This window comes from Silene latifolia, chromosome 2, assembly GCF_048544455.1.
Source record: "Silene latifolia isolate original U9 population chromosome 2, ASM4854445v1, whole genome shotgun sequence".
Taxonomy (NCBI): Eukaryota; Viridiplantae; Streptophyta; class Magnoliopsida; order Caryophyllales; family Caryophyllaceae; genus Silene; species Silene latifolia.
In genome coordinates this window covers 162,762,653-162,774,578 of record NC_133527.1, presented here as the reverse complement: position 1 = coordinate 162,774,578, position 11,926 = coordinate 162,762,653, and the positions used below count along the sequence as shown (strand labels likewise).

The 11,926-nt window shown below is 38.7% G+C and overlaps 1 protein-coding gene across 1 annotated transcript; it reads right to left on the bottom strand.

The window, feature by feature from the left end:
• Positions 1-10,221: 10,221 nt before the first annotated feature.
• Positions 10,222-10,929, bottom strand: LOC141641545 (uncharacterized). The gene has a single exon (XM_074450202.1). It carries the CDS (start codon positions 10,927-10,929, stop codon positions 10,222-10,224), a length of 708 nt encoding a protein of 235 aa, XP_074306303.1.
• Between the last annotated feature and the right edge of the window lie 997 nt (positions 10,930-11,926).

Sequence of the window (11,926 nt, the reverse complement as noted above, 5' to 3'; positions counted from 1 at the left end):
AAATAAAGGGTCAACCAACCACCGGTTGAGTATATTTCCCATAACCTCCAACTCAAATTAATATAATTCGGGTCATTATTATTGAACAGGGCCACATTACGGAGCCGAGACTCCCTTAGGCTATGCCCTCCTCCGTGTACACAGGATAACCATCTTTTTCTCTTTTTTTCTTTTTCTTTTTTTTTCTCTTTTTCTTTCTTTCTTTTTATCCGGATATAACGGGGCGGAGCCAATTGCCGAGCCCCCTGCCGAGCCCACTTCAGAGCTCACATCCATGTACACGGGATAAAATAATAATGTGGTCCGGTCCCTTCCAATAATAATGTCCCAGATGATACATTGGTCAAATGTACATCTTAGCAATGGTATTTTAACATTAACATTATCATGTGAGCATTATAACGTTAATTATTAACACAAATAGTATCACAGTCATATCTCACGTAAACCACATTACGTAAAATATACAAATATAACATAATTTTATCACATAAACAATAATTCACGTACATAATAATATCAGTTGAGTAATTATAACGATAATATACTTACTCATTATATTAACTTAAGACGAAGGGGTAGGAAATATACCTTATACATGCATCACCTCACCAACTGTTTGCTAGTTACTACTTACTACCATACTATCTTTGAACTACGTAGTACTCGTAATCTACTAAACTCCATTTTTTCTTTGTGTCTCTCAAATGAGCATGTATCATTGCCTATTTATAGTTTTCTTATGTCGTTTTAGCACCCTTGGCTACATCTCCCTACATTTGTACGTGGGGTTGTTTACAACCAAAAATGTCAACCCCTCCCCCTAGGATTACACGTGGTGAGTTAGTCACCATAACAATTTTTTTGTTTTTTGTTTTGTTTTGTTTATTTACATATTGTCACATGTCGAAATTAATTAGAATATATTAAATTCGTAAAATATCTAGATATTTCTCTTTACGGGTTACTTCCTTTGAAATAGGTCTAGTAAAATTCTGCGGGTAAAGTTATTATTAAGTCGGACTCCAATCGAACTATTTTATTCTTATTCTAGGGTCTTACTTGTACTAGGTTACTATGTCTTTCGAATTTTATTGGGTCAATATCTCCCTCCGAGTGGGATCCATTTCATTTTATGTACTCTCTCGACTCCACATTGATAAAAATTCTTTCCTCTTTCAACGAATAACTTACTTAATTTTATTAAATAATATAATTTTATTCGGGGTATCACATTCTACCCCCCTTAAAATAAGTTTCGTCCTCGAAACTTGGATTATTACCTTATTGGAACAAATAAGGATATCAACTTCGCATTTCCTGTTCTGTTTTCCAGGTCGCCTCTGTGTCATCGCTATATGATCACAAAACTTTTAGCAATTCTTAAACCAGGTTGAAATCAAACAAGACGAACAAAATACAGAAGTGCGCATATTTTGTGATGCTGGAAGAATTCTTCTACCCCTTTTAGTTGTTGAAAATCTAAGGAAGTTTAAGTTATTGAGAGGGGATGGATTTTCTTTTCAAACTCTTCGGGGCAAGGGAATACTTGAATTAATTGGTGTTGAGGAAGAAGAGGACTGTCTCACTGCATGAGAGATTAAGTATCTCTTTATGGGTGATAGAGGAAAAGGCCTTGAGAAGTACACTCACTGTGAGCTTGACATGTCATTTTTATTAAGGGTAAGCTGTGGAACCATTCCATTTGCTAACCACGATCATGCTCGAAGGGTTATTTACCAACCTTTACTAGTGGAATAACTTTGTTACGGAGAGCCTTTTCCTTATGATCTGAATTGAAATTTGAATCGGTTTCTTTTCGTATGTTAGATCCTCTCTAACTTGCACCAAGGATATGTTAATGATGTGACTAGGCTCGGGACTATACTTCCTTAAGAGTGACACGTGAAAAACATCTTGGATTCTAAAAAGTTCTATTGGAAGGGATAGTCTATAGACAAGATTTCTAGCTCTATCAATTATCTCAAATGGTCCTATGTACCTCTGTTTCCTCTGTTTCCCGAATCTAATAACGTTTTTTTTTTTTTTTTTTTTTTTAGGTGATTACCTTAAGAAAAATTGAATCACCTACTTGAAATACCACTTGTCGTCTTTAAGGATAGCTCACTACTTTGAACAATTCCCATTTTCCCTTGTATGATTTTCACTTTGTCTGAGGTTCCCTGGTTTGATCCAATGACCCTCAATTCATCAATATCACATCAATATATTAGGGGATCTACATTTTCTCTCATATAAAGCCTTGAAAGTATCCATTCCAATGCTAGAACGATAATCATTATTGTATGAAAATTCTATCAAGGGTAAATATTGTTCCCAAGACCCCTGAATTTCTAGAACACATGCTCCCAACAATTCCTCTAAAGTTTGAATTGCTCTCTGTGTTTGTATATTGGTTTGTGGGTGAAAAGTATTGCTATAGTTCAAATAAGTACCAATGGCATTTTGGAAACTTTACCAAAATTTCGCTAAGAAGTTTATGTCACGATCCGATACGATGGTTTTGGAAATTCCGCATAATCTTGCAATATCTTTTATATATCTCTTTGTTAACTATTCAGAGTTCCACGTGGTTTCGGTTGTGAAAAAGCGTGTACTTTTTGTTAGTCGATCTAAGTCATCCATATCTCATGCATTCCTTTTGGTATCAAAGGCAACATTGTCACAAAGTTCACTCCTATCAACTCCCATTTCTATGATGGAATGTCTAAAGGCTGTAAAAGTCATATTTGCCTTTGACATTCAATTTTCGCTTGCTGGCGGGTTAGAAATTTTGCAACGAATTCTAGCGCCTCGTATTTCCCTATGACCCCATCACATATGTTAAATGTTTTTATACATATAACTCCCTTAAGAGGTGTACTAATATAGGGTACATGTGTATTATTTTCTCCTTCTTTCAAAATTTCCACTATTAGGTACACTCACTGCTCTCACAATCATAAAACCCGTCATCATACATAATAAGTCAAAACTATTTTTTTCTAATTCTGTATCTTTTTAAATCTTCTAAACATACAATACTCGTTGTCCATATCTAATTCCTTTTATTATTATTTTGAATCCCAAATTGCCTAACTGTGGGTAGGTAAACAATAAAACATTTACCACTAAGTGCCTCTACAACCACATATGTCTTACAAAGGAGTTATTGAATATCTATATTACAATCCATGAGAAACTTCGACTTTTTACCTTGTCTCATGTGAACCTCCCTTTTTCTTTTATTTAGATGAAAATCCATTAGCCTTTCCTAGTTTGTCCTAGCCACTACGTACTTATTTGTAGAAGCGTCACTTTATAGCTTAGCTTCTATGCCTAAGAATAGGCGTACTTAATATTAAGTTCAAACCAATTTCCTCTCCCTCTTCCTTTATACCTTATCACTCTAAATAACTTATTTTATTGACTGTATAAATGGACTGTCTACTTATTTATGGTTCCACCGACATTTACTGTTCACTGACGCAACAGTACCCACTGACGCTACAGTAGTACAGTACCCACCGACACTTTTTTTTTTCTTTTTTTAATTTTTTTTTTCTCTATAAAACCACAAAAATTAACCATTTTATCCACCCACTTCATTTACTTCTTATCCATAATCTCATAAAAATCTTCTCTCTAAATTATGGATAAATCATCCGGTAATTCATCCAATAAATCACCCGATATCTCTTCCGACGAGCTTTATAATTCCGTTACAAAGTCCCTTAATGAAGTGAAGACACTCATTAGCTTGCTAATGATACTAATATGTGTATTAGTAGCGGTATTTGCAATAATTATAGTTTATATTACGAAATGAATAATTACTGCTTTTCCTCTCTTTGATCTTATCAATCATGTTATTCATCTACGTGTTTTGTTTATTTTTAGAAGTTTAATTATCGCCTTAACAACTTGTCAAATAAACTACACATATTAATCATGTTTAAAAAGTTAAAAAAAATAGGGTAACCTTTTTTTTTTGGCTTTTATTAGAAATCGAACCTCAGACGTCTTAAACGATCAGAGACTCTCGGACCACTTAGGCTCCATTCCCAAGTTGACATCTCAACTACAAAATATTACGATATTGTCTTATGCTAATTACTATTTCAATACCGATACTTCAAAACAGTAAATGGCCGTCTAATCTTAACTGGGCTCTTTCAATTTGGGCTTCATGAAATACCCAAATATTCCCCAATTAAAACATTATAACTCTAATCCTTAATATTCCATTAATTCACAATTCCTTAATAATCCCACATTAATACTCCCTAATAAACCACTAATTCCACAAGATACATTCACTCATGCCTACTATGCGATCTATAGATCCATGAAATAATTAATGTAATCACATGGTATCACGATCTTATCATCTTAATCACAAGTAACTTACAAAAAGTGCATTCACTAATCTAGTACTTTCTTTGAAGCAAAACTCTATAATCCAAATTTCACCATCACCAAAGATATTACCCGATTCTCATCAACAACCAACAACTTTCAAATTTCAATCCCCAAAATCACAGTCATTCTCAAAATACAAATTAAAACAGAAAATATTTTTATCCTTTTCTTTTGTCCCTAAGTAACCCAAAGTCAATCTCATTAGAGTAATCCAAACGACTTAAGTACAACTCTATTAGCCATAAATCCCTTAATAGTATCATCCAAGTCCTCAATCCACAATATCTTCAAAACTCTAATAAGACTTTATGATGCTCACTAATGACCTCCGAAGATATTAATCCAACATTCTCCATAACTGAAATAAGTATTCACTTAACATTTACAAGCCCCTAAATATATCTTCAAATCTCCAAATATTTTTTTTCGTAACATCCTCAATATATAGGAACAAAACCACAATATTTCTAATCCAAACTTTAAAATTTTTCCTTCTTGCGTCTACCATATAAATGCTTCTAAAATTCAAACTCCATAAATGTACTTACATTAACTCCATCACACTCGATTCCTTTTTTGTATTTTCTCTCTTTTCCTATATGCCTCCAATGGTAAGCTTGCCCAATCAAATAAAGATCGCATTATTCACTTCCTTTCTATACTCCTAACTCATTCCTCCACAAAGTTTGGCACAACCTTCTTCTTCCATTACAAATACGACAAACCCTTTTCTTTTGTTTTACCAGTCAAGATTTCGAAAATCATGATAGGCACTTAACTTAGTTTATCTATATTCTACATATATCACACCTTCCTAGTTAACATAAACTGCAAAAACCATCATCTTCTCGAACTCGCTCGGACATAGTACTTCACCATTCCTCTATTGAAAAACATCAACATTTGCTATGTCGCTGCCGTTAAATGAATCTAGTGCACTCTACTTTGGACTATATCCATTAATGTTGGGCACAAAATAAATTTATTATACCTCTATAATATTGTATTTTTCATGGTTCGGGAGTCCAAATGACTAAGGTATAGTACCTCTATTTCACTCTGTATTTATGGAATTAGACTATGTTTCTTACGCATCCTCTACTGTCTCTGACCTTGTGACATGATAGTAAGATTGAACCTAGTAGTTCTTTATACTTTTTCTTTTTATTATAAGGCAAGTTATGATCTTAAAAGTGTGCACATATATAGAATGATATGTCGGCAAGGACCGTATCAAATAGTGCACTAACGATAAATACTAAAAGGACACAAAAAATATCATAAAGTCAAATAAGGTAATCACATAAGTTAACAAGCAAATAAACAAGATAAAATCCTATAAGCTACCCATGATTCCTAGGACGTCTACCCATCTCTCGGTCAATTTTTTTTTTATCCATATAATTTATTAAATAATTTTTTTTTTCATTCTTTAGCCTAAGCTCTGATACCACTTTTGTAACGCCCCGTAAACAACAGGAGTACAAAATGGTATATTTTATTAATAGTAGCGGAAATTACAGAGCGTTACCGCCGTATTTCCCCATACAGAGAAATACAAGGCTTACATTATTCTTTAGTACAACCAAATAACCAGTAACAAGTTTTATTGATAGGTCTATCTTATTATGATACATTATCCTTATTCTATTTTCTTGCGTCAACCTCACTCATGCCCTTCCCTGTTTCCTGTACCTGAAAAAGATTAATAAAATAAAGGGTCAACCAACCACCGGTTGAGTATATTTCCCATAACCTCCAACTCAAATTAATATAATTCGGGTCATTATTATTGAACAGGGCCACATTACGGAGCCGAGACTCCCTTAGGCTATGCCCTCCTCCGTGTACACAGGATAACCATCTTTTTCTCTTTTTTTCTTTTTCTTTTTTTGTTTTCTCTTTTTCTTTCTTTCTTTTTATCCGGATATAACGGGGCGGAGCCAATTGCCGAGCCCCCTGTCGAGCCCACTTCAGAGCTCACATCCATGTACACGGGATAAAATAATAATGTGGTCCGGTCCCTTCCAATAATAATGTCCCAGATGATACATTGGTCAAATGTACATCTTAGCAATGGTATTTTAACATTAACATTATCATGTGAGCATTATAACGTTAATTATTAACACAAATAGTATCACAGTCATATCTCACGTAAACCACATTACGTAAAATATACAAATATAACATAATTTTATCACATAAACAATAATTCACGTACATAATAATATCAGTTGAGTAATTATAACGATAATATACTTACTCATTATATTAACTTAAGACGAAGGGGTAGGAAATATACCTTATACATGCATCACCTCACCAACTGTTTGCTAGTTACTACTTACTACCATACTATCTTTGAACTACGTAGTACTCGTAATCTACTAAACTCCATTTTTTCTTTGTGTCTCTCAAATGAGCATGTATCATTGCCTATTTATAGTTTTCTTATGTCGGTTTAGCACCCTTGGCTACATCTCCCTACATTTGTACGTGGGGTTGTTTACAACCAAAAATGTCAACCCCTCCCCCTAGGATTACACGTGGTGAGTTAGTCACCATAACAATTTTTTTGTTTTTTTTTTTGTTTTGTTTATTTACATATTGTCACATGTCGAAATTAATTAGAATATATTAAATTCGTAAAATATCTAGATATTTCTCTTTACGGGTTACTTCCTTTGAAATAGGTCTAGTAAAATTCTGCGGGTAAAGTTATTATTAAGTCGGACTCCAATCGAACTATTTTATTCTTATTCTAGGGTCTTACTTGTACTAGGTTACTATGTCTTTCGAATTTTATTGGGTCAATATCTCCCTCCGAGTGGGATCCATTTCATTTTATGTACTCTCTCGACTCCACATTGATAAAAATTCTTTCCTCTTTCAACGAATAACTTACTTAATTTTATTAAATAATATAATTTTATTCGGGGTATCACAGAATGCAACTACATGATTCTATTCTACATATCATACAACTAACTAAATGCTTACAAAATGGAAATATGAATTAAAAGGTTTGGATTTAGGGGATCATACTTGGCTTTTGATTGGAAAGGGAGCAAAGGTAGGCCAAGGACGAGGCCTCCTAGGACTAGTTGTCCTCATCATCTTCTCCGGTGCTGAACTCGGACTCCCTAAGGAAATCATCGGTGTTCATAGGGGCGAAGGGGTCGCCAAATCCCGTTGAAGAGTCGATGTAGACCTCCGTACCCGCTCCCGAACCGCTCCCAACGTCGGGATTCCCAAAAATGGAGGGTGCACCTCCAAACCATTGCGCATCTTGCCCCTCCCCTTGAGAAGTGGGAGGGGGAAGAACCGGGGCAGCGAAGTAATCTGGCCGAAGATTGATGTCGGCATAAACAAACGTCCCCTTGCTGTGGTACCCACCATCCGGCTCGAGGTAATAAGAAGGGTGGAGGTGGGATGTGTGCTCGTAGTTCCTCCTCATATAGTCATCGTAGACCGGAAATTGATCCACCGATTGGTCATAGTATATCCGGTCCAACCGTTGTTCTATACCGCGCCTCTCACTAGCGGCGTTTTGCATACCCAATCGCATATCATTCATGAAAGTGATCAAGTCGGCGTGGAGTGGGGCCGGTGAAGGAGGTTGGCTAGAGGAGCCCTTACCAAAGTTGCCACCCCATGGTTGAGGTTGGAAGGTCGGTGGTCGGAAGGATGGGTTGGGCATGGAGTATTTGAGACTAGATGGGGTCTTCGCCCGGTTGTCCCTCCCATAGACAATTATGTGGACTGGGGGAGGTTGGGATTCATCGGCCTCCGCCTCAATCTCAAGGAGGTAAGAGTCTTCACCGGGTTTAGTTTTAAATTTGGATGCATTGGGAATCGGAATTGAATTTTTCTTTTAAACTTGCCAATAGTCAATCCCGTCGAAAGGATTGGTTTTTATCCACTCAAGTTTCTTGGTCAACCAATCCTTCGTGATATAGGTTTTGCCATGAATCCAACGCAAGGTGGACAAATCCACCAGGTTGTCAAGACATTTGGCAATTCGGGTGATGAGGCCACCCACATGAAGGGGGACTTTTTGCCCCAGAGATTTTGCAAGTTAGCTGAAGTAAAGGGCCAAATGATGACCCACATTTATCTCGTAGGGGGTTGGGGTCGTGAGCAAGTAAGAGCCCAAAATTTCTAGCTCAATAACACGGAACACCCACGGTTCATGAGTTGCAAAAACCAAACCCCCCATGAATCGGTGCCATATTCTCATAGGGGCATTATGGCAAGCAGTTTCCGGTCTTTTCACTCTATTTTGATCATCTAGCCCTGAGATGGCCTTCCAAACCCTAGAAAAGTGCATATTCTCTGGTGGCTTGTGGTTGGGGGAATTTGTTAAACCAAAAATTCGACATAGCCTAGCAAGGGTCATGGAGTGGTCGCGGTTCATTAGTCGGAAATGTATTTGGGCAACTATTTGTGTTTACCGATGTTTGTCAAGGCGAAAACTACTAAGGAACTCCCAAGTGAGATGGGGGTAGGTTTCCTCATGCAAGTCATACATCCCTTTCATCCCAACACCCTTAAAAAACTCAAAGGTCTCCGTATCCATTCCCAAATTTCTCATTGCAGGGCGACAAATGAACCTAGTCGGAGTAAGGGGGTGATTCTTAAACAAAATAAATTTACCTTTCTGTGCTTGAGTGTCAACCACCACATTCGGAAAGTCGGGATCCGGGTTGGTGTCGGAAGTCGTCGCCTCAACTAGCCTTTGTTGAGCCAAAGCCATCTCTACCCTAGTCCTCTTGTTAGCCATGTTTTTGGTTGATGGAAGAGTAAAAGTGAAGGAGGAGTGATGGGTTGATGGTGGATGAAGGTTTGGTGAAAGTTGGTGGTGATTTGATGGAGGTTTGAGGGGATTTTATGGAGTACGAGAGGAAAAAGGAGGAATAAGAGAGAAGAAAGAATAGGAAAAGAATGAGGAAGAAGGGAGCACCCGGGTTAGATTAATGCTGAATTTGTGTGTCTCTGTCGGTGGGCGAACCGGCAGCCGGGAGAGAATACAGCCCTTTTTCTCAAAAAAATCGATTTTCCTTAAGAATTTTTTCAACTCGTTGCCGATGGATGGCACCGATTGCCGGTCCACCGGCAGAGAGTACCCCCACTCATCAATTTTGATCTTTAGCGTATCCCTTGCCGGTGGGCCGGCTGCCGGCCTGCCGGCAGGAAATTCCTCTCCTTGCTTTTTCTCCTTTTTCTCCTCGTGATGGGTTTCTCTGCCGGTGGGCCGGCTGCCGGCAGAGGATACTCCTCTTTCACTTTTCCTTCAGTTTTCTCAAATAGTTGGGTCCTCTGCCGGTGAGCCGGCTGCCGGCCTGCCGGCAGAGGACTCTCTTCCTTCAAATTTTCGTCATTTCCCTTCATGGTGGATCTCCCTGCCGGTGGGCCGGCAGCCGGCCTACCGGCAGGGACATCTCCTCAGCTCAAAATCTCATTTTTTCTTCAGAAATCTTTCAGCTCGCTGCCGGTGGAGGGCACCGGCTGCCGGTCCACCGGCACAGGGTCATTGTGCTTCATTTTCAGCTTGTTTTCTTCCTTTGGCTTATCAAATCAATTCCCGACTCCTTCACTTACCCATTTTTCGAGTTTTCAGCTTTCAAACCGACGCCTCATGTCGGGATTTTGGGTAAGGCTAAGGGCTCCGCTTCGCAATCCAAATTTTTCCAAGAATGACATTTCCAAACCGTCTCAATTTCTAACTACATGCATGCTATGTACAAATTGTGGTTGTTGTGGAAATCCACCAAACCAAATCATTGCTCAAAAATTTCAACTTGTCTCCTCCTCGAGAAGGGGTTCCCCGAGGTAGAGCACTTCGATCGTACCTTTGTCATCTCCTTCATAGTAGCATTTGATTCGTTGCCCATTGACTTTGAAGGTTCCACATTCCTCACTCCAAAGCTCAAAGGCACCGTAAGGAAATATGTTCGTCACCTTGAAGGGTCCCGACCACCTTGATCTAAACTTGTCAGGGAACACCTTAACTTTTGAATTGAAAAGGAGAACAAGGTCTTCCACATTTATATCTTTCTTCATGATCTTGGCATTGTGCCATTTCTTCGTTTGGTCCTTGTAAATTTTGGGGCTCTCATTAGCCTCCAACCTCAATTCTTCAAGCTCATTCATATGGAGAAATCGAACCTCTCCGGCGGCATCAAAGTCAAAATTCATCTCCTTGAGAGCCCACCAAGCCTTGTGTTCTAGCTCAACGGGCAAATGACATGCTTTGCCATACACAAGTGTGTAGGGTGTTATACCAAGAGGTGTCTTGTACGCCGTTCTCAATGCCCATAACACATCCGGGAGCTTTTGGGACCAATCTTTCCGGCTCTTAATAGTCACCTTTTCCAAGGTAGCTTTGATTTGGCGGTTAGAAATCTCCACTTGCCCACTAGTTTGAAGGTGGTAGGCAAGTGCGGTCTTATGCCGCACTCCATGTGACTCTAGTAATGCTCTTGAGGAAATGGGATCCACCATCACTTATAACCACTCTCGGGGTCCAGAACCCTTGAAAAATTGTTCCTTTAAAAAGTTTCATGACAACCTTGCTATCATTGGTAGGAGAGGCTACCGCTTCAATCCATTTGGACACGTAGTCCACCGCTACCAATATGTATTCATTTCCACAAGAGTTGGGAAATGGTCCCATAAAGTCTATGCCCCAACAATCAAATAGCTCAATCTTCAATATGTTGGTGAGGGGCATCTCACTCCTCTTTCCAATATTCCCAACCCTTTGGCATGCATCACACGATTTCACCAAGTAGTGGATGTCCTTAAACATGGAGGGCCAATAAAATCCGCCTTGGAGAATCTTGACAATTGTTCTTGAAGTGACTAAGTGTCCTCCATAAGCGGAATTGTGAACCCGGTCAACAATCTCCAAGCCCTCCTCTCTAGAAACGCACCTCCGGAACATTCCATCCCCACACTTACGAAACAAGTGGGGATCATTCCAAAAATATCGTTTGGCATCATGCCTCAACTTCCTCCTTTCTCTTGGTTCCATCTCATCCGGTATGAAACCACTCACAAGGTAATTTGCAAGATCCGCAAACCAAGGAGTCTTGGAGCTAACTTCCATTAGGCTATCTTCCTTTAGCCATTCATTAATTGGTGCACTATTGTCTTGAATTCCATGGTCTTCAATGGTCAATCTTGATAGGTGGTCGGCAACAACATTTTCCGAGCCGGTCTTGTTCTTGATCTCCAAATCGAATTCTTAAAGTAATAGGATCCACCTCAAGAGTCTCGGTTTTGCATAGTTTTTCACCATCAATTGTCTCAAAGTGGTGTGATCGGTGTACACCACCACTTTGGACCCAACCAAGTATTGCTAGAACTTTTCAATGGCATGCACGATTGCCAACATCTCCTTTTCGGTTGTTGAATAGTTACATTGTGTTTGGTCAATTGTCTTGCTTGTGTAATAGATGACATGATGTCTCTTGTCAACCACTTGCCCAAGGACCGC

What these genes read in the sequence shown, in the direction of transcription:
- LOC141641545 (XM_074450202.1), bottom strand. Translation starts at nt 10,929, where the DNA reads ATGGTGGATCCCATTTCCTCAAGAGCATTACTAGAGTCACATGGAGTG.